This window comes from Corythoichthys intestinalis, chromosome 1 (assembly GCF_030265065.1).
Source record: "Corythoichthys intestinalis isolate RoL2023-P3 chromosome 1, ASM3026506v1, whole genome shotgun sequence".
Classification (NCBI taxonomy): domain Eukaryota; kingdom Metazoa; phylum Chordata; class Actinopteri; order Syngnathiformes; family Syngnathidae; genus Corythoichthys; species Corythoichthys intestinalis.
In genome coordinates this window covers 11,163,749-11,187,693 of record NC_080395.1, presented here as the reverse complement: position 1 = coordinate 11,187,693, position 23,945 = coordinate 11,163,749, and the positions used below count along the sequence as shown (strand labels likewise).

Here is a 23,945-nt window from a genome sequence, read left to right as displayed (position 1 = left end):
AGGGCTCAGAATTGAATCATGAATCGTAAATGCATAAGTTGAAAGTTCGTAATGTATCCAACTGACAGTACTGCTTCCGCCAGGAACGGCAAGGAGAGGTTGCTGTTGGCAAGAAGCCCCCACTCAAAGCAGGTTATTTCATTTGACTTAGACAACTGTATCATTGCTTATGTATATTTGTATTTTTTCACTTTTGATACGTGTATTTTTTTTTTAATTCTAAGAAATAATTTGATAAATCAATGCAACGTGAATAAAAAATATTTTAATGAATTCAAAATAAATGCAGAAATACACATTAGGAGTTCACTTAGTGATATAGCCAATGTTGATTTTCATATAGAACAGAGAATTGCTCTAAAAATTGTTCCCCATAGAGGAAGTTTAAAAAATAATAATAATAAATAAAAGTCACACATCTTGAAAGACCCAAACACTATGTTCCTGGAATCATTAGGTGTTTTGCGTCTTTCGACGTCAAAACAAAATACTTCCAAATCATGGACATGTCGGCTGTGAACCAGTGGCCTATACTACGAAGCCAGTTTTCTGGCTTAGCAGGGTAACTTCGACAGTAACTTCCTCACGTGCGACCTAAGTTCGCAGCTAAGCGAGACTACAAAAGGTGGATATGTTGGAACCGAGAAGTGTTGCCATGGCAACACACGCCACACGCCAAACCTGGTCGTCTCAGAGTTAGATCCTGCTTAACCCCAGAATTCTAATTAACCACGCTATAATTAAACAGCACTCCTCCGCGGACGTGTCCTCCTGACAATGACAGCGTACCTGGACGACCCATACGACATTGGCGCGCGGATTGTGAGGGGCTCTCTTCGGAGTGCCCGGGTTTTTGGAGACCGCCAGAATCCGCTGGCGTACCCGGAAGATGTTCTCCATGAAAGATGTAGATTTTCAGCTGAGGGAATTCTTTACCTGTGCCAACTTCAGCTGAGGGAATTCTTTACCTGTGCCAACTGATCGAGGCGGACGTCACTATAATGTAACCCGCCAAAGTCAGGCCCTCACAAACGGGCAGATTGTGTGCCTCTCCGTGCGCTCTTTCGCCAGGGACAATATATGCATTCCAATGGTGATGCTGAATATCTGCGTAAGAACACTGTATGCCGTGCGATTCAAAGTGGGGTATGGAAACGCTTCAAATTGATCGTTGAAATTGCTGAATGTAAACAAATGCGGAGCTTTGCTCTCATATACAAGAAATATATTTAACGGACTTTTCCAGCGTTATTTCGTTGTGTAAATGAGTTAATAATAATCATAGAAATATGTAGACTATTTAAACATTGAGAAAACTTGCGTTTTTTTCTGCCAACTCGAAGAGATTAAATGTCAAATCCACTGATAGGACAGACGCACAAATATAAAAGATATAAATGTTTATTGAATACTCATCTTAACAGTCTTGTTTAACTGTGAAAATTCGTTACAAAAGACGGGCTTTAATTCACGCAACAACGCATGGCATCCCCGCATTTCCTTCTTCTCCTGAGTCCTCACAAAGATAACATAAAATTTTGGAGGGGGGGGGGGGGGTGGTTGGGTCGGGCTCGGGCCTGCAAATCAAGTTAATTGATCGGGGTCGGGTCAGGTCGGGCTTGATTTTTTTAGGCCCAAACTAAGGAGAAAAAAAAAGGACATACGTATTCATACAGTCAATGGGACTAAACATACAATTATCCTGCTTCATGTGGTGATGCGCGATAAATTATTTCTTACTGTTAACGTACCAAATCTTATTTTATTGTCCTGACAGCAGGCTTTATTTCTTTGCATGGACATAAGTAAACTGGCATATTGACGGATTCACAAATCACACGATCTGTAAATTCGCTGTCAACAGACCCGTCGCGCTCTACTCGCTGAAACTGTGTTCGATTTCACGGTGAGGGTGGATTTTAATTCCTCATAACTCCGCATGATCATCGCGCATTCCTCCTCCGTGAAGTAAGGTGCCCATGCCATCGTCACAAGTAGTGTTTGACTCTGGTCTCCGCCCCCTTTTATGTGAACGCGCAGTAACTCTGACTGGGTTGACACAGGTTCGACTAATCAACCTCATAATCAGCGTCGTAGCACCGACTGACCACAAACTAGACAACCAGGTTTTGTCAACTCTGGTTACCCGCTGGTAAACTGGATTACTTCTGGGGAGGTTGAACTCAGTTCGTAGTATAGGCCACAGTAGTGTTAGCTTGTTGCGTTTCGATAACCTCATCACAAGAGGACTAAGCTTCTTCACACCTTCCTGTGGTATACTTTTGGCCTTTTAACCGATAACGGAAAATACAATATTTGCTATTTTCGCTGCCTAATTTTCAGTCACATCTTTACTAAATATCCTTTCTGAGCGAATCTTTTACCTCAAAGTTAGCAGGCAAACGGTTTCTCTCCAGTGTGTGTAGTTGAGTGTCTGTTTAAAGTTCCCTTCTAATGGAATCTTTTATGACAGACAGAGCAGGGACGAGGCTTTTCTCCAGTGTGTGTGCGTTTGTTTAAAACGCCCTTCTGGGTGAATCTTTCACCACAACATGTGCAGACAAAAGGCTTTTCTCCAGTGTGTGTACGCTGCTGCTTTTCGAAATCAGTCTTCGAAAAATATCTTTTCTCACAAACCGAGCAGGGAAAAGGCTATTCTACAGCATGTGTGCGTGTGTGTTTGTTTAAATTTCCCTTCTCGGTGAATCTTTTACCACAACATGTACAGACAAAAGGTTTTTCTCCAGTGTGTATACGTATGTGTCGTTCTAAAACAATCTTCTGAGCAAATTTTTTGTTGCAAAGTGTGCAGGCGAAAGGCTTCTCTCCAGTGTGTGTACGCTCATGCGTTTTTAAATGAATCTTCCGAGAAAATCTTTTGTTACAAAGTGTGCAGGCGAAAGGCTTCTCTCCAGTGTGTGTAAATATGTGTCTTGTCAACTGAGACTTACAATAAAATCTTTTCTCACAATAGGAGCAGGCAAATGGGTTCTCTCCAGTATGTGTTGTTGCGTGTCTTTTTAAAGCTCCCTTATGACAGAATTTTTTATGACAAACTGAGCAGGGAAAAGACTTTTCTCCCGTGTGTGTACGCGTGTGTTTCTTTAAATTTCCCTTTTCAGTGAATCTTTTACCACAACATGTGCAGACAAAAGGCTTTTCTCCAGTGTGTGTACGGGTGTGTCTTTCTAACTCAGTCTTCCAAGAAAACCTTTTCTCGCAAACGGAGCAGGGAAAAGGTTTCCCAGCCAAGCATTCTTTTGTGTCCCTTTTCAATGATGACTTGTTTGAGGATTTTGGATCATTTTGGTCAAAGTCATCATCATCAGTGTTAAAGTCAGAAGAGTGTGACGTTACGTCGTCGCTGTCCGAAAGCGGAGCTAAGAGGCCGTCCGGTTGCAATCGTCCCTCTCCTTTTGTTGTCAAGTGCTGAAATGAGCTGTCGCTCGAGGGGTTCACATCTCCACCCTCTTCGCTCGGACCATCATCTCCTTCGAGCTTCACACTGACACACATTGGAAACTTGGGGATTCCAACTTCCTGTTTTTCTTCTTTAATGTCAGGGGTCTCTGGCTCCGCCTCCTGTTTGATACACGGCATCTCCGACTCCTCTTCCTGTTTAACGTGGAGGGGATCGGGATTCTCAGGATGAAGATCTTCTACTGTGACGTCTGCGGCATACTGGGTGAAAAAAAAAAATCACGTGATTTGCTAAAGTCAAGCCATAGACTTCACTATCAGTTGACGGGAAACGGTGCTGCTCGGATGGGGGCCCATTTTCCGAGTTTTTGCAATGATATTCAGGTATCATATTTTTAATAATATGGAGAGAAATATACAGGTCCTTCTAAAAAAAAAAAAAAAATAGCATAGTGTTATAAAATTCATTACTTTCCACAATGTAATGATGAAAAGATTGATTATTATTTTATAATATATAAATATTAGGGCTGTCAAAATTATCGTGTTAACGGGCGGTAATTAATTTTTTAAATTAATCACATTAAAATATTTGACGCAATTAACCCACATGCCCCGCTCAGACAGATTTACATGACAGTGCAGTCAAATGCCCACTTGTTAATTGTGTTTTGTGGAGTTTTGCTGCCCTCTGCTGGCGCTTGGGTGCGACTGATTTTATAGGCTTCAGCACCCATGAGCATTGTTTAAGTAATTATTGACATCAACAATGGCGGACTACTAGTTTATTTTTTGATTGAAAATTTTACAAATGTTATTAAAACGAAAACATTAAGAGGGGTTTTAATATAAAATTTCTATAACTTGTACTAACATTTATCTTTTAAGAACAACAAGTCTTTCTAGCCATGGATCGCTTTAACAGAATGTTAATTATGTTAATGCCGTCTTGTTGATTTATTGTTATTATACAAAAATACAATCCTTATGTACCGCATGTTGAATATATATATCCATCTTGTCTTATCTTTCCATTTCAACAATAATTTACAGAAAAATATGGCGTTTCATAGATGGTTTGAATTGTGATTAATTACGATTAATTAATTTTTAAGCTGTAATTAACTCGCTTAAAAATTTCAATCGTTTGACAGCCCTAATAAATATATAATATATAAAAATAATATATATACATTCAAGCACTTCTTAAGAACTTTCAAGACCAATTTTCCAGTACCTTTTAAAACCTTGTCCAAATGGGTTTTTATTGTTTTTTTTTTTTTTTAATGATGAGGTGGAAATAATCATGTGGCAAGGCCTGTCATGATAACAAATTTTAGAAGGCAATATGTTGTCTCATAAATTATTGCCAACATGCGATATTATTGTCAGTTCTTTTAAACCAATTCAACCACGAATGTAATGACAAAACGCCCAAATAAATCACCCAAATGCAATAAATTGTTCTTCTTCACAAAACACAAACTGTATTTGGAAAAAAGCGAATGGTATGGTAATGCTATGAGTTACATTTATTGTATGATGATCACTCAGCAAAGACCTTTAAAGGCTAAAGCATGATAGCATACTTTCTCTGACTAAGAAAACAAATTCTACCGTGTGTGCACACCTTGAGATTGGAGGACACAGCACTGGTAAGGGGGGTAGGGGCAGACACTGCTACGATGCAGGCTAACTACACTTAACCATTGTGCATTTTTGTCTCGTCAAAAGAAAACTGGCATTAGGCTCGTTATGTTTTAGTCTCCCAAAACACGTTTTTAGCTTGTTATAGTCTCATCATCATCATGATCGTTGACCAAAAAATGATCGTTGACCAAATATTTTCGTTATCGTCATTGTTGATGAAAACCACAATGTTTTGTACACTATAATCTAGTGCTGCAACGATTAATCAATTAACTCGAGTATTCGATTAGAAAAAAACATTCGAATTAAATTTTGTTGCTTCGAGAATTCGTTTCATTAAAGTGGCGTTGTAATAGTTTATTTTGAAAGTGTTTGCGTTAAGTTTTATTGATTAGGGTGGATACACTGCCCTCTGGTCTGCCTCATTTCACATGGCTGAATCAGACTGCTCCCTGTTAAGACCAATATAAGCTAAGCTTTTGTTTGAGTTAGTGTTTTTTAATGCATTCGTAAGTTAGTTTTATTGGTATATTTGGCCGTTTTTGTGGGAATATGTGTGTGAACCATTTGTTAAGAACATTGTACAAAAAAAAAAAAAAAGCATTTTATAGCATTTAAGCTAGCGGACTTTTGTTATGTAAATTAGCCAATTACTATTTTGTTGTACATAGATTTATTTTTTTATCGTTTGAGGCTCAGCTCAGGTGTTTTAATTTTTCATGTTCCTTATCTGATTACTCGATTATTCGAACTAACTAGTTCATCGATTAATCGACTAGTAAAATAATCGATAGCTGCAGCCCTACTATAATCGAATGATTTCCTGGCCCATGTATTAATAATTGTGTACAAGATATGGGCTTGTTGCCCTACAGCAGACATGTCCAAAGTCCGGCCCGGGGGCCAAATGCGGCCCGTGGTCAAATTTCATCCGGCCCCCAGCCTCTGTCATAAAATCAATAACGTCTGGCCCGAACACAGACTTAATGAATAGGTCAGCAGTACTGCAACCAGCATATGAAGTAGCTTACACACAAAATGCGTCCCCTCATTTACCCACTAAAAGGCAGCTGCACTTTAACCCTTTATTGCCAAATGTATCACATTTGATACAACTAAAATTTCATGATTTTGAGACTAATTTAGAATTTTGACATTTCTTTTTGAGAAAAAAAGTGATGGATGCAAGTCAACACATGCATCTGCAGGTTCCATGAGGAAAAAAAACTCATGATTTAGCATGGCTTATAGATATAGAGCGCTTATTACACATATTCATTTTGACTTCTTTTACAAATTTGAAAAAAAGGTTTCATTAGGACCTTATTTTTCAAATTTAGGGATTCTCTGACAAATGCTTCATGTTGAATGTATTTAAGGGCTAAGCAACATTATTCCGTGTGACCCATTACTTCCATTTTCTAAAATGGTGACAATCAACAAAAAAAAGAAAGTTGACTGTGACGGCCGACGCTTCAAGGATAGGTGGAAATTAGACTATTTCTTCACTATAATACGCAAAAACTGTGTCTGCCTCATTTGCAAAGAGACGTCGCTGTTTTTAAAGATTTCAATGTGAGGCGATATTACCAAACAAGACACGCTGACATGTACGACAAGATTACAGGGAAGATACGCAGCGAGAAATTGAAGCAACTTGAAGCTAGTTTAATGTCACAGCAGCAGTATTTCGCAAGAGCCCGAGAGTCGAAAGAGAAAAAAATAATTAAGCAAATGTGACACACTGAATGGCTTGCTAAAATTTGCTTAAATATATTGTTATACCTAAAGGACATTGGCCAAGGTCGGCCCCCCACATTTTTACCACACCAAATCTGGCCCCCTTTGCAAAAAGTTTGGACACCCCTGCCCTACAGTCGCAATCACTGATCACGGTTACATCAAAGCAAGTCATATATTGCATGAAAAATACAACAAATGTAATGATCTTACCCTCATTTCCTTTTCTCTTTCCGTTGTTCGTCCTAACTTGGATTTCCTCTCCTCATTTTCCACGTCTCTACTTTTTGACTTGATGTTTGGAATTGCGTTGGCCTTCAGTAAGTTTCAATTTGTCGCATCCTAAAGACAAGTCAAGAAGCGTCTCAAACAGTACAATTAAATGTAATCACTCGCATGTTAACCGATCGAATTAAAACAAACTTTACAAATCGGAAGTGGTATTAAGCCAAAGCAATCGGAATGCGTTAGCGTGTTAGCTAGCGAGCTAAGCTAAATTAAACTAAGTCAGGTAAGCCTGCGAAGCTTCAACATAAAGGCAAACGACTTCCACTATGCTTTAAAATGGGACTTTTCAGTTTTAAATTCTTATTTCGGCACTTACCCGATGAGAATGTTTTGAAGGAGCTCGTTTGGTTAGGAGAAGGGAACACTAAAGATCAGCAAGTTGCGTCAAGTGAACCGGAAGTAGAAACGTTCACGTGTGATATGTTGAAGTTTCATCACTATTTCACATCACTGGACTCCAAAAATATTACATAAATATGATCAACATATCCGAAATTCTAGTTATTACAATCAATAACTCAATTTGGAGGCTCAGAACTTTGTCCGTAATTCTATATTACTTTGAAAGTTCAGACTTTACTGTACTCCTTCCGCTACCCTTCTTCCATCAAGAAACATTACAATGAACTCGCTTCATTTTTAGCATTGAAGCTTCTCAGGCTCAGTTAGTTTAGCTTTTTTTCTGCTCCAACGATGAGTCCTAATTATGCCCAAAAATACGAAAACCGTGCAAGGAAAAAACATCGAGGCGGGGAGAAGGAACGGCCAGGAGAGGTCGCTGTTGGCAAGAAGCCGCCGCTCAAGGCAGATTGTTTCACATCACTTTGATAAATTAAATATATATTTGATTATAACTAACTAACTAACTAAATAAATAAATAAATAAAAACACTACTCCTATTTCTTTTTTTTAAAATTTTATGCTATAGACGTGTAACACTCAAATGTGTCTCATGTTGATGACGTGCATAAGCGCGGGAGAGGAGTGCAAAAAGAGTTTTTTCTCTGATAGGCAATGTTTGGTATGTTTATACTAGTGACGGGATCTGTCGTTCACTTGAGTAAACGAATCCATTCCGGTTCGTTCAGTAAAACGATTCGTTCAAACGAATCGTTCAACGAATCGTTCGCCCCCCTCATCTCCCTCCCCACCCAAATGAATCGTTCGGTTAGTGAACGGGAAGTGACGTTGCTGAACGAATCACCAAAGACCGCTTCGCAGTATAACTGAACGGGAAGTGACATTGCTTGGTCCCTCCCTCTCTTGCACATTGACCACTCGTCGTAGTTTCAGAAATGAGTGACAGGCGATATCATTCTGCTCTCAGAGACAGCCTCGTCTCCCTCCCGCTGCTGCAAAAGCGAGGGAGAACTTCCGCGTCGTCTGTCCTAGTTCTATGGGCTCAAAGTCATGGCTCGTGCTTGCATTTCGAATTAGGACACGGTTAAACATTTTCCTTTTGAGGGGGAAGTCGGGGTTTGGGGTCGGGGGCGCACGGACTTTCTTTAGCATGATCTTGCTCACATATACAATGCTGCTGCTAACAGCCAACGCGGCATGCCTGCTGTCACGAAAATAAAAATAAATCGAAAGTTGAATTTCTAATTATGGAACGGCCAACACATCATATTAACCTCTCGCTCTGTTGTATTTTTGTTTTTATTATTAAGATGATCGTTTTGAATTTTTGCACTGGTATTAATAAATAAAATAATCCGGTCAGCTCCCCTGTCGTCCCCGCATCTCAGATCGTCAAATGCTGACGAGAAATAATTGTTTGCTTTATGATTTCGCCTTTCTACTCTCATTAGTCTGTTAAGAAAAATGTAGACATATTGCGACATCTCCCGTGTCCGCGCGCTTTGTTTTTGGGGCGCTTGAGTAGCACATGATGGACGGATTGACATAATTTGTCAAACCAACCGACACCCTCTGACACGGGGAAAAAAAAAAAAAAAACACTCGGAAAAAATTGACATGTATATACAGTTTCATTGCAAATCAGTATTATGGTGATCATACTAAATATTATTTTTTTTCTGTGCACATATGAGGTACATATCGCTGCCATGAAGCCTCCATATAGTGACAGTTCTCTGCCCGCTTCACTGCCGTCACGCGACCGCAGCTCAGGTTTTGCTTGCCTCGTAGGTACGCGTGTTTTAAATTACTGTAAATTTGATAGTATATCGTCATAGGCACAGTCCCGAGTCTGTTGAGAAAAGTAGAACACTAAACCATGCTCGCTAAATTTGTGTGGTGTTTTTGTCTTTTTGAGCAGCATTTGATAGGCTCCACGTTAACAAATATGTGACAAAGTCGTTTCCTTTCATTTTATGACTCGTTCACCGCATAGTCATTACTGGAAAGTCAAGTTAGCAGCAAGCTAGGTCAGGAACCGGAGGACCGAATCACTGAACGGGAAGTGACAAAACTCAGTCTTTCCCCCCTGCCTGCACGCTGGCTGCTTATTGGCCACACGTGGAAATGAGTGACATACGCCATGATTCTGTTTCCGCTCCCTCCCCTGCCCGCGATGAGGCTGGCGTCTGATTGGTCGTGTGCGATGTCAGAAGACGCTGCCGCTTGCTCAACGCCCTCCCACGCAGCGAACAAGCGCCACCAACTTCATAGAACGAATCAGTGCAGATGGTGATTAGTTCGGTCTCGTTCACCCAAACAATTCGTTCAAAAAGAACGAATCGTTCGCGACCGATACAACACTAGTTTATACCCCATGGCATATGGAGAAAAGTGGTCGCCGATGGAGTAGTTGGAGCCGTTTAGCTCTCTGCCCCTCGACTTTATCTTGGAGTCAACGGCTTTAACCTTAACAGGACGGGGCCGTGTTGGTCACTTTTAGCCCTCCATTCGGATTTTTCGATCATATTTACTGCATATTTTTGGACTCTAGTGATGTTAAGTATTGATGGAACTTCCAAACGCTTCAACATTCCACGCTGAAGTTTTAGCATCTGAACGTTTCTACTTCCGGTTCACTTAACGCAACATTTGTTTACCCATCCGGGACTTGCTGTTCTTTCGTGTTCACGTCTCCTAATCAAATGAGCTCCTTCAAAACATTCTCATCGGGTAAGTACCCAATTAAGAATTTACTGGACTAAAGAGTCCCATTTTATAGCACAGTAGAAGACGTTTGGCTTCATGTTGAAGCTTTGCAACCTTACCTTAGTTTAGTTTAGCTTAGCTCGCTAGCTAAGACACTTTAATGCATTCCGATTGCTTTGGCGTAACGCAGAACTGTCAACCCGAGGCCGTTGGCAGTAGGGTTGTTCCGATCATGTTTTTTTGCTCCCGATCCAATCCCGATCGTTTTAGTTTGAGTATCTGCCGATCCCGATATTTCCCGATCCGATTACTTTTTTTTGCTCTCGATTCAATTCCAATCATTCCCGATAATTTTTCCCGATCATATACATTTTGGCAATGCATTAAGAATAAAATGAATAAAACTCGGACAAATATATACATTCAACATACAGTACATAAGTACTGTATTTGTTCATTATGACAATAAATCCTCAAGATGGCATTTACATTATTAACATTCTTTCTGTGAGAGGGATCCAAGGATAGAAAGACTTGTGACTTTGTATATTGTGAATAAATATTGCCATCTAGTGTATTTGTTGAGCTTTCAGTAAATGATACTGTTGCCATGCCCCAATGCATGATGGGAAGTGGAACCATGACTGCGTAGTGCTACCAATTGATATATCTTCTCTGCGTTGGGAAATAAAATAAGATGCCAAGAAAAAGATCAATTGCTACCTTGCTTCCCCACATTGCTTCCCGTGATATTTCAAATTGTAGGGAGAGGGATTGTAACGCTTTAGCCTTTTAAAATAAGCCTCCAAAGGCTGCCAAAATTCACTCTGCTCATTTTGCGCTGCCTTTTATCTCTCTATATAGGTAAAATGGCGCCATTACAGATTGAGCGCGACAATGCGTGAGTGGGTCGTGCAACACATGCATTAATTGCGTTAAACATTTTAACGTGATACATTTTTGAAAAAACTTATTACCGCCATTATCGAGATAAATTTGACAACCCTACCCTAAGCCTAAACTAAAGACTCTGGATGAGTGTAACATATTATGCTTGTAACGTTAAATACAATTAGAAAACGATTTAATTAAAAAATATATATATATTTAAAAAAGGCATGGCCAATATTTTTTTGCCGATTCCGATACTTTGAAAATGACGTGATCAGACCCGATCGATCGGGAAATCTCCAGTTGGCAGTCTTACAAATAGTGACCTATGCCCTTCCAAATTGGTGACTAATCTTACAACGTTTTATGAAGCGTGCAATATGAAACAAAAAATTAAAATTTCAAATATAATACGAATAATATTGAAAATAATAAACTCAATTTTTAAAACATTATGAATTTATTGTTAATATTGTCCCGTATAACCTGGTGCAATCAAAGAACAATATTTTCAGCTACATCATGATTACTAAAATTTAACTGTGACGTTTGTTATATTTGTATGTAGCACTTTTGGCAATTTCTATCATGTCTTTTGATGGCTGCACTTCATGGCACTTAAACTCATAGGCGGGGTTTGACTTTTGGGGGCAGGAGGGACACAACATGTTGATGACCCCGAAACGTAGTGTCAACAAAAAAAATAACTTGCACAAATATTTATAATAATAAGTTTAAAATGAGCGTTTTTATTGTTTCCCATCATTCTTGAGGGGAATTGTAAATAATGCTACTTAGGACAGCTATACTTTTTGCCAAGATCGTCATCACTTGAATATGGTACGCTTGCCGGTTTCGTGCCAATGTAGTTACCCCTGTCAAAATTGTATCCCCTAGGCAGAGCCACTGTGCTGCACTGATTTGCTTGATTTCCATGTTTTGGTGATGTAGTTATCTACGAGGTTTTGTAAGGTGCTGGTCACATGATCTGCACGAAATGTAATTTTGACCCATTATAGAAATCTTTTTTCATTTTTTTTTTTTTTTTTTTTAAGTGTTTTTCAACTTTTATAAACAATATCTTACAGGAAAACTCCCTACTTTTTAAATCAATATATAGGGAAGTCAGTTACATGCAATGATGCTTTCCGTAGTATATCTACATAGGACAGAATTACAAATCAAATTACTTCTCCCAAAAAGTAATTGAGTTAGTCACTACCTAACGTTTTTTTTCTTTTTAAAAAAAAAACAAAACAAAAACAAAAAAAACATAGTAACTAGAGATGTCCCAATTTAATTTTTTAAAAAATGTATCAAGTTAAAATATTTAACGCAATTAATGCATGCGTTGCACGACCCATTCACGCATTGTCGCAAACAATCTGTAATGGCGCCGTTTTATCTATATAGAGAGATAAAAGGCAGCGTAAAATGAGTGGAGTGAATTTTGGCAGCCTTTGGAGCCTTTTTTTAATTGGCTAAAGCCTTACAATCCCTCTATCCTTACAATTAGAAATATCATGGGAAGCAATGTGGGGAAGCAAGGTAGCAATTCATCTTTTTCTTAAAACCTTATGTTATTTCCCAACGCAGAGAAGATATATCAGCTGGTAGCACTACGCACAGTCATGGTTCCACCTCCCATCATGCATTTGGGCATGGCTACAGTATCATTTACTGAAAGCTCAACAAATACACTTGATGGCAATATTTAGTCACAATATACAAAGTCACAAGTCTTTCTATCTGTGGATCCCTCTCACAGAAAGAATGTTAATAATGTAAATGCCATCTTGAGGATTTATCGTCATAATAAACAACTAAAGTACTTATGTACTGTATGTTGAATGTATATATTCGTCCGAGTTTTATTCATTTTATTCTTAATGCATTGCCAAAATGTATATGATCGGGAATGATTAGAATTGAATCGGGAGCAAAAAAAAGCAATCGGCTCGGGAAATATCGGGATCGGCAGATACTCAAACTAAAATGATCGGGATCGAATCGGGAGCAAAAAACATGACCGGAACAACCCTAATAGTAACCTTTGCTTTGTTTGGAAGTCATTTAACGTTGTGACTTGTGAGTCAACCGTTAATGTTGTTAAAATTGATTCCGTTTTTGCGTTAGTTCCTTTCTGTCTACTTTCGACATGTGAAAGTTTTAAAACTGTTTCATCATTTAAAGATAGATTCGGTCAAGATTTTGTCGATTTTGTAATATGTGAGATAAAACGTTACTTAGGTCCGCTAGGAAGGTTCACTACAACAAAGCCTTTCTGAGAAGTCTAGTGCTTTAGGATGGCGGCTGTTTACTAGCGCCGCCGAGTCTGTCATTTCGCATCTAGTTCTATATGCATGTGATATCTAGTTTAGCATCAAGTGGGCATAGACTGCTGTGTGCAGGTACGCTCGACTTTGTGTGTAAATGCGCCCTTACTCGCAAATCTCGCGTGCGGAGGTACTATCTGCTCTACGCTTCCTAAGGCAAAATAAAAGCATGCATCACAAAACAAAAGTCAACATTATTTAAAAAAAAAAAAAGACTGGAGACTAGCGTCGTAAAGTTGAAATCACGTAATCACGTCGGGTATGTTGTAACCCAGGGACTACATGTTTTTTTCTTCATATCTGTGACGTCAGCAAATCATGTGATTTTTTTTTTTTTTTTTTTTCACCCAGTGTCCCACAGGCCTCACTGTAGAAGATCTTCACCCTGAAAAGCACGATCCCCTCCACATTAAACAGAAGCAAGAGTCCGACATGCCGTGTATCAAACAGGAGGCGGCACCAAAGACCCTCGACATTAAAGAAGAAGAACAGCAAGTTGAAATCCCCAATGGGTTTCCAATGGTTGTCAGTGTAAAAAGCGAAGAAGACGAAGGTCCGAGCGGAGCAGCGAAATCTTCGAGCGACAGCTCATTTCAGCCCCTGACATCAAAAGGAGAGGGACGATCGCAACCGGACGGCCTCTTAGCTCCGCTTTCGGACCGCAACGATGTAACGTCTTACTCTTCTGACTTTAACATTGATGAGGAGGAGGACGACATTGACCAAAATGCTTCAAAATCCTTAAACAAGTCATCATTGAAAAAAGACAGTCAAGAATGTGCGGTGAGGAAAGCTTTTCCCTGCTCACTTTGTGATAAAACATTTTCTTGGAAACGTCATTTAAAAACACACATGCGTACACACACCAGGGAGAAGGCTTTTTGTCTACACATAGTGTGGTAAAACATTCGTCGAGAAGGGACGTTTAAACGAACACACAAGCACACACACTGAAGAGAAGCCTTATGCCTGCACACTTTGTGATAAAAAATACTTCACGAAGGCAAATTTAAACATTCACACAAGAACACACACTGGAGAGAAGCCTTTTGCCTGCACACTTGGCAAGAAAGGATTTGTTTGGAAGACTGATTTAGAAAAGCATAAGCGTACACACACTGGAGAAAAACCTTTTGCCTGCACACTTTGTGATCAAAAATTCTTCAAGAAGGGACATTTAAAAATTCACACCAGAATACACACTGGAAAGAAGCCTGCACACTTTGCGATAAAAGATTTTCTCAGAAGGCTCATTTAAAAATACATAAGCGCACACACAATGGAGAAAAGCCTTTTGCATGCTCACTTTGTGGTAAACGGTTCGCTCAGAAAGGAAATTTAGTAATGCACGAAAGAAGCCACACTGAGTAAAAACCTTTGAATTGAAGCGTGTGAAAAAATTTGATTCCTGCATTTACAGTGGAAAAAACATTTCAAGTTCGTCATTCAGTTTCCCATGAAGCCACACTGTGTAAAAACCTTTGAATTGCAGCGTGTGACAAAATACAGTGGTACCTCGACATATGATCGGTTCGACACACGATCTTTTCGAAATCCGACGTAAAATTTGACTCGCCATTTGTTTCTACATCCGACGACATCCTTGAAATACGACATGACATCACCGCAGACGAACGCACAGTGGATTTTCTTGTGTGCGAAATCAACACAAAAGGTTTCAAAAAGGTTGGTACAGGTGGTGAAATAAAGAAAAAGGTGACGCTTAGTCGCTTACCTTTTAAATGGAGTTGCAAATTATAGAAAAATGTGAGCGTGGGGTGCGCATCCATGAACTGGCTCTCCACGGTCCTCCTCCGACCACTGTTCGCCAGTCATTTATCAATTAAACCGACAGTTATTATTGTGGTAACATCACAAAAGAAATCGTCAGCTTCGCCACGTTTTTATCATTTATATCACAACTTATTCAACCCAAAATGCCTACCGTCTGCCGCAATGACGGTGTTCTCAAGAAAACATTGAAAGTGAGAGTGAAAATCTCAAGCTCACCGCGCTGTCTCTGGCACGTCAGCCCCGCGGTGCGTTCAGGCACAGCAAAAAACGTCCGCCACATTAGAACCCGATTTGTTACATTATTACAGGAATTATTGTTCTTATTATTATTATTCTTTTTCTTATCATACTATTCCAATTTTTATTTATAATTTATTTGTTTTGCTATGTGTAATTGCCATTTGTAATAGTACCAGCAGTATTTTTGAAGGATTTAGTGTAGGTTTTTGGGCTGTGGAACGAATTAATGGAATTAAAATGCATTTCTATGGGAAAATCCTGCTCGACATACAACCATTTCGAGTTACAAACAAGGTCCTGGAACAAATTAACTTCGTATGTAGAGGTACCACTGCATTCTGATTCCTGCATTTACAGTGGAAAAAACATTTCAATTTCATTATTCAGTTTCCCTTGAGCTTCTTTTGAAAAAGTTCTTGAAATGATTTTTCAGCTGCTGTTGTTTTTCACAACTATCCAATATATATGGTGGAAAAACACAAGGGTGAAAAAGCAGTTCCTGCTCTTGGACCCTTCTTTTCAAGAAACTGTTCTATTTTAAGCCAAAAGAACTCTTGTGTTTGATAGAACAATATATGTCTATATGCTGTCATAGCAGTTTCATGGCATGGCATTATGCCTCCAGACTAGTTTTAATTTTTCCATTTTACACTGGAGACCCTTGTTTACAGACACCGAGCGCCCGATTTAGTGTCATTCCTTCATTTGTTTCGTTGCTGCTGCTATACTTGCTGTGGATAGTCTTCTGTTGCGTTTGGGAAATTATGTCACATGTCCGGGTTTGGGAAAATAAAAAAATTAAAAAAAAACAGATCATCTTTGCATTTACGCGTTTGAAATGACATGGTTGTTTCGGCTAACCTGTGCAACTCAAGTAATGTAATGGAGTAAATGTAACGCGTTACTACCCACCTCTGCCAATATGTGTGGGTTTAATCTATTGTCATGCAACACATTTTGAACACAAAATATGCTTCTCATACCAGCATCAAATAAAACATGAAGTTAGTAAACTCATGTATGTATACATGTAGTCCCCTGGTTACAGAGAAATTTGTGACTGTAACTAATTACTTTTTTAAAGTAAGATTAACAACACTGCACCCCACTCACCAGTGCAGTGACCTCCAATCTCAAGGCTTGCACACACGGTAGGAATTGTTTTCTTATCTTGGCCAGAGAAAATATGCAATGTTGCTTTAGTCTTTAAAGGTGTGAACTGAGTGATCATCACACACTAAATGGAACTCGTCGCGTTAGCATATCATTCGCTTTTTTTTTTTTTTTTTTTACGTACAGTTCATGGCGTCTAGTTCGGTATAAATCATTGAAAAAAATGTACTGTTTTCAGGGCCGTTCCTGACCAATTTGGTACCCTAGGCAACATATTTGCTGCCCCCCAGCTATTTTTACCACAAATATTTAAATACTCACACTGAAAAAGCACATAATCTCTTTGTATTTTATTTTATAAAAACAACTACAACAAACAAGTGCAGACATGAAAAGAAAAATGCTCCAATAAATTTTCAAAAACACACAAATAAAATACGATTATTATTACAATATTAATAACAACCACCCGCACAAACCTATATTAACACACACAGAATGCAACTTTTTTTTCCACCTTGACTTATAACCTTACTCGCCTTGTCTTTACTGATGCAAAAGCATCTATTGCACATATACAGTGGGGCAAATAAATATTTAGTCAACCACTAATTGTGCAAGTTCTCCAACTTGAAAATATTAGAGAGGCCTGTAATTGTCAACTTGAGTAAACCTCAACCATGAGAGACAGAATGTGGAGGGGGGAAAAAAAATCACATTTGTTTGATTTTTAAAGAATTTATTTGCAAATCATGGTGGAAAATAAGTATTTGGTCAATACCAAAAGTTCATCTCAATACTTTGTTATGTTGGCAATAACTAATGGAAGGAGATTTTCACTCAAAATCTCTCGATACATGGCCCCATTCATTCTTTCCTTTACACAAATCAGTCGTCCTGGTCCCTTTGCAGGAAAACAGCGCCAAAGCATGATGTTTACACTAAAGATACACGATAATATCGGTGGCCGATAATTATCGGCCGATAATGGCAATTATGACGTCACACAGATAATCCAGATAATAAAAAATTCAACCGATAATGTAATCCGATATTTATATACTTGATTTAGCCTCCAAATGTGCACAACCGAAGAATTCAGCACGCCGCCTCCTCAACCCCTCCCCTCTCTGAAGCCCCTGAGGGAGGAGGGGTTGAGGAGGCGGAGTTACACGACAAGAAATAGTTGAATATTATGGCGGCTGTTACTAAAAAAACGACGCTCTCGCCATTTGCGAAACATGTACCGCAGAAGTTCCAAGAGGCCGAAAGAAAGCGTCCTCATTCAAAATCACTAACCCAGCATCCATTTAAAACTGCATCACAAAGATTTTTGGAACGAATGCCAGGCTGCTGCTGCTAGCGGGAATGCTAAAGCTATTGTAAACACTAAGTTAAACTAGGGGCTTGTGACGATTCAGAGTCGGGTTGTTTGGGAAAGCAGCCCAAGGTGGGTGGTAAACTCGCATCTAAGGCTAAACACCGGCACGACTGGAGACCGATAGTCGGCAAGTAGCCGTCTTCCGACGGAGCCCGCCGCTCTGGCCGGTCCGGCAGGCCGCCGCCGCCTCGCCATCGGCGGGGCGGGCAGAGCCCGGTTCCCCGGCTTCAGGACCTCCGGCGAACACCCCGGTTTCTCGAGCGTTCCCTCACGGCGTGTGAGCAGAGCCAGGCCCCGAATACGCCGCGGCAAACCGGCCGGTGCGGGCGGATTATCCGGTACGAACGTAGCCGCCGCCGAGACGAGACACGATTTTTTTTTTTTTTTACCGAAATGACCCGAGAGCCAAAGCCCTGGATAAAAAAATAATGCAGTTTATACGACCACCATTCTTCATGAAAAACATGCCAATCGCATTTTCACCACTACATTTGGAAAAGTGATGTCCAGTAAGCAAGCTTATCATGACGGCACAGTGTTTAGATGATAATTTAAACATGGAGAAAACGAAGTCAGCCCGTCAATAATACATACAGTATGTAAAATGACGAGTGGCCAGATGACTTTGTAATGCCGCCTTTATTTTCGGCTTAACAAAACTCAGGCATAAAACAACACGCACGGAGATGCGAGCTCCAACTGCATCCAAATAGTACTGCCGTTTATCAGTTTAGCTGCTGTAAAGCGAATGTCGCGACTCGTGAGTGCCGCAAATGTAAACAAAGCGCTGCAGAATGGGTACATGACATCTCGCTCTTTTGAGTTAATCATTTTCACAGTGTGCAACAAAGCATATAACATTAGCAATCACTTTTCAAATTAATTTAACTTATTTGTCTGCTCAATTACAGTCACAGTAGATAATCTAAACTTATTGGCACTTATTAACACTTATTAATTTAAATATGCACATTCCTGTTGTAATGAAACAACAATAATATTCTGTAGCCACAAATATTCAAAATCTTTTCTTCTTCCAAGTTTTTTTTAGGATTAAGTATAATAATGTATTGCTTAAAATAAGGCTGTTAAGATTATTTTCAGCTAGCTATTTTTCTTCCAAGAAATCTGAGAGAAATACACATGAAGTGCTGGCAGATAATTTCACTTATTTCCAATAGATTTACACTTAAAACTGACTAGTTTTAAGGAAGTGTGTTTTGCAGTGTATTAATGTTATGTTAGAAATGGCTTACTTTTAAAGGCATTTTTGTGCAACTTAGGTATTTACTCTGTAAGTAATTGTTGCCAAAAGTTTACCATTACACAATGTCAGACAATGTCATTATTTAGATGTTGGAATTGACGACTTGTTCATATTTTATGTTGGAAAAAAAAAAAAAAGCAATAAATTATATTTTTGCACAGTAATATTTTCTTTTGTTTAAAATTTTACATAAATCTTTTAATAGAATTATCGGCTTGACATTATCGGTTATCGGTAGGAATGAGGAGGAAATTATCGGTTATCGGTATCGGTTGAAAAATGTATTATCGTGCATAACTAGTTTACACCCTTATGCTTCACAGTGGGTATGGTGTTCTTCGGATGCAATTCAGGATTGTTTCTCCTCCAAACACGATAACCTGTGTTTGTAGCAAAAAGTTCTATTTTCATTTCATCTGACCATAACATTTTCTCCCAGTCCTCTTCTGGATCATCCAAATGCTCTCTAGTGAACCGCAGATGGGCCTGGATGTGTACTGGCTTCAGCAGCGGGACACGTCTAGCAGTGCAGGATTTGAGTCCCTGGTGGCGCATTGTGTTACTGATAGTAGCCTTTGTTACTGTGGTCCCAGCTCTCTGTAGGTCATTCACTAGGCCCCCCCCCCCCCCCGTGTGGTTCTGGGATTTTTGCTCACCGTTCTAGTTATCATTTTGACGCCACGGGGTGAGATCTTGCATGGAGCCCCAGATCGAGGGAGATTATCAGTGGTCTTGTATGTCTTCCATTTTCTAATAATTGCTCCCACAGTTGATTTCTTTACACCAAGCGTTTTGCAGATTCAGTCTTCCCAGCCTGGCGCAGGTCTACAATTTTGTCTCTGGTGTCATTCGACAACTCTTTGGTCTTGGCCATAGTGGAGTTTGGAGTGTGACTGACTGAAGTTGTGGACAGGTGTCTTTTATACCGATATTGCGTTAAAACAGGTGCCATTAATACAGGTAACGAGTGGAGCCTCGTTAGACCTCGTTAGAGGAAGTTAGACCTCTTTGGGAGCCAGAAATCTTGCTTGTTTGTAGGTGACCAAATACTTTTTTTCCACTCTAATTTGGAAATAAATTCTCTAAAAATCAAACAATGTGATTTTCTGTTTTTTTTTTTTTTTCACATTCTGTCTCTCATGGTTGAGGTTTACCCATGTTGACAATTACAGGCCTCTCTCATCTTTTCAAGTAGGAGAACAGTTGGTGGTTGACTAAATACTTATTTGTCCCACTGTAGCTGTTTTGGAAGGTGCACTTCTTTCTCCACTGGCAGTTTGTGTGTGGGAAGGTACTAGACTTGGTGCTTATGTGAATAAGTTGGCTGTAAAAGATAGCCCGGGATTTACAGGTGGAAGGAAAATATTTCAGAAGAACATCTATAAAGAGAATAACGTGGAATGTTACATTATATTAGTCAAATAGTTGTTGATTGAGAAACCAGCATGACATAACCATAATTGCGCCTAAATTCTTACAGGCTACTGTACCTGGCTCGATCAGAAGAATAAAATAAATTCATGAAGCACTGAACTACACCAGAGATTTGTTACTTTGGTAGTAATAGCTTAATGAAGAAACACTATAGAGAATGGGGGGAAAAATTAAATCATTATCATTTTACACAAAACTCAAAAAAATGCTCCAACCCCCCCCCCAAAAAAAGTCAACATGATTAAAAAAAAAAAAAAAAAAGACTGCCGACTCCAGCGTTGTAAAGTTGACATCACATCCGGGACAATCTGTTTTTCTCTATATCGCCAATGTCAGCAAATCATGTGATTTTTTTTTTTCACCCAGTGTCCCACAGAGACTATAGAAGATCTTCATCCTGAGAAGCACGATCCCCTCCACGTTAAACAGAAGGAGGAGTCCGACATGCAGTGGATCAAACAGGAGAAGAAGCCAGAGATCCCAGACATTAAAGAAGAAAAACAGGAATTTGAAATCCTCAAGTTTCCTATTGGTGTTAGTGTAAAGAGCGAAGAAGACGAAGGTCCAGGCGATGAGAGCGGAGCAACGAAACCTTCTAGCGACAGATCATTTCAGCACGTGACAACAAAAGGAGAGGGACAATCGCAACTGGACGGCCTCTTAGCTCCGCTTTCGGACGGCGACGACATAATGTCACACTCTTCTGACTTTAACACTGATGAGGAGGATGATGAGCTTGACCAAAATGCTTCAAAATCTTTAAACAAGTCCTCATTGAAAAAAGACAGTCAAGAATGCGCGGTGAGGAAAGCTTTTCCCTGCTCACTTTGTGATAAAACATTTTCTTGGAGATGCAACTTAAAGGCACACCTGCGTACACACACCGGGGAGAAGCCTTTTGTATGCACGTGTTGTGGTAAACGATTCACTCAGAAGGGACATTTAGTATCGCACACAAGAAACCACACTGGAGAGAAGCCTTATGCCTGCACACTTTGTGGTAAAAGATTCACCGAGAAGGGAGGTTTAAACAGACACACAAGCACACACGCTGAAGAGAGGCCTTACGCCTGCACACTTTGTGATAAAAAATACTTCACAAAGGCCAATTTAAACATTCACACAAGAACACACACTGGAGAAAAGCCTTTTGCCTGCACACTTTGTGGTAAAAAATTCACCGAGAAGGGCGGTTTAAACAAACACACAAGCACACACACTGAAGAGAAGCCTTATGCCTGCACACTTTGTGATAAAAAATACTTCACGAAGGCAAATTTAAACATTCACACAAGAACACACACTGGAGAAAAGCCTTTTGCCTGCACACTTTGTGGTAAAAAATTCATCGACAAGGGAGGTTTAAGCAAACACACAAACACACACACCGGAGAGAAACCTTATGCCTGCACACTTTGCGAGAAAAGATTTATTCAGAAGACTGATTTACAACAGCATATACGTACACACACTGGAGAAAAGCCTTTCGCCTGCACACTTTGCGATAAAAGATTTTCTCGGAAGACTAATGTAGAAATACATAAGAGCAAACACACTGGAGAAAGGCCTTTTGCATGCTCACTTTGTGGTAAAACATTCACTCAGAAGGGACATTTAGTGTGGCACACAAGAAACCACGCTGGAGAAAAGAAGCCTTTTGCCTGCACACTTTGTGGTAAAAGATTCGCTCAGAAAGGAAATTTAGTAACGCATGCAAGAAGCCACACTGAGTAAAAACCTTTGAATTCTGGCATGTTACAAAATACTGTATTAGCCCGAATATAAGACGGTGTTTTTTTGCAATAAAATAAGACTGAAAAAGTGGGAGTCGTCTTACATTCGGGCTCTAGACATTGTACCCATTCACGACGCTAGATGGCGCCAGATTATCATTGAAGCGATGTTCTGTCACGACAGATCTCAGCTACTCTCAAGTTTAACCAGTTTGCATTATTGTATTGCAATGTTTTTCCTTATTCAGAATTGTTTCAAGACTACAGTTACAGTTAGACTTAACTTTGATGGTTAATGCAGTCATTGAAATTTTGTTGTTTTATCACAATAGACTGGTTTATTTACATTTCAAAAACCAGAAGCCATTCATTTACGAATGTGATTGCACTTAAGTTTACATATTTAAATGTTCAGATATTAAGATTTGAATGAGGCAAAATAACATGCTTTTTCTCTCAAATATATTGTTATAATCATTTGTTTCAGATGTACTGTAATTATTTTCTGTATAAAAATAATTTTGTGTTTAAAAAGTTTTTTCAAACTTGAGTCTTGAAAAAGAGGGGGTCGTCTTATAATCAGGGCCATTACGGTATTCTAATTCCTGCATTTACAGTGGAAAAAGCATTTCAATTTCATAATTCAGTTTCCCTTGAGCCTCTTTCGAAAAGTTGTTGAAATGATTTTTCAGCTGCTGTTCTTTTTCACAACTATTTAATATATATGGCGGAAAACAGACACAAGGCTGAAAAAGTAGTTTCTGCTCTTACACCCGTCTTTCCAATAAACTGCAGTATTTTAAGCCAAAACAACTGTTGTGTTTGATAGAACAATATGTCTATATGCTGCCATAGCAGATTCATGGCGCATTAAGCCTCCAAACTATTTTTAATTTGTCCGTTTTACCCTGAAATTGCCCGTTTACAGACGTCGCGCAACTGCTTTTGTTTCAAACCAGCTATAAAAAGAAGGTAAGTTTCAAGTTTCAAAATGTCTGTCATTTTTATCTTAGAATCATTCATTGAGGTCTAAATTTTAGTTTTTAAAAAACTACTTTAAAAAATTATTCACTCATATATTTTAAACTTTTAAACAAATTACGTCACAATGGAAAAAAATGGCGTTTGTAAAAAAAGTCACGGATATCTACCTCATAACTATCGCTTGATTGTATTTTTTTTTGGTACTGTCGCATTTTCCCCAATATGTTAGGATGATAAATAATCGATCCAAACAAAAAAAAAAACAATTGAAAAATAACGTTTAAAAGGGTAACTATATGAAAAGGAAAATTTCAACCACTCCTTGTTGTCTGAGATTTCTGCACCGCGACCCTTGTTATATCACCATGTTTCACCCATTAAAAAAAAAATCCGGCTGTGGCCATTCACATCTGTCTTGACACTCGGTGATACATGCTATGTGGAGTTTTTGGATCGAAACAAGGTAAGTACGCGATAATAACTCGTTAAAATCGTGGCGTCTTTAATTCTGCTCTCGCGTGCTCTCGCCTCCAATTAGGGTTTTGCTGTTAATTTTTTTGTTTGTTTCAAAAATGCCCTTCCTGTTCAAAAATTTTTTTCCCCC

The 23,945-nt window shown here is 39.2% G+C and overlaps 2 protein-coding genes across 2 annotated transcripts; one reads left to right on the top strand and one right to left on the bottom strand.

The window, feature by feature from the left end:
• Positions 1-327: 327 nt before the first annotated feature.
• On the bottom strand, positions 328-7,428 carry LOC130921542 (gastrula zinc finger protein XlCGF8.2DB-like). Its single transcript, XM_057845576.1, has 3 exons — positions 7,417-7,428; positions 7,024-7,153; positions 328-3,681 (listed from the first exon to the last, which is right to left on the bottom strand). The coding sequence occupies exons 2-3, from the start codon at positions 7,027-7,029 to the stop codon at positions 2,653-2,655; spliced, it is 1,035 nt and encodes a 344-aa protein (XP_057701559.1). The 5' UTR covers positions 7,030-7,153; positions 7,417-7,428; the 3' UTR covers positions 328-2,652.
• A 1,367-nt stretch (positions 7,429-8,795) lies between these two features.
• On the top strand, positions 8,796-23,207 carry LOC130921521 (gastrula zinc finger protein XlCGF57.1-like). Its single transcript, XM_057845529.1, has 3 exons — positions 8,796-10,192; positions 13,747-14,178; positions 20,991-23,207. The coding sequence occupies exons 2-3, from the start codon at positions 13,828-13,830 to the stop codon at positions 22,356-22,358; spliced, it is 1,719 nt and encodes a 572-aa protein (XP_057701512.1). The 5' UTR covers positions 8,796-10,192; positions 13,747-13,827; the 3' UTR covers positions 22,359-23,207.
• The last annotated feature ends 738 nt before the right edge of the window (positions 23,208-23,945 follow it).

Coding starts and splice junctions, on each gene's coding strand:
- LOC130921521 (XM_057845529.1), top strand. CDS start 13,828: ATGCCGTGTATCAAACAGGAGGCGGCACCAAAGACCCTCGACATTAAA. Junction 14,179..20,990: donor AAGACAGTCAAGAATGTGCG/GTGAGGAAAGCT, acceptor TTTTTCACCCAG/TGTCCCACAGAGACTATAGA.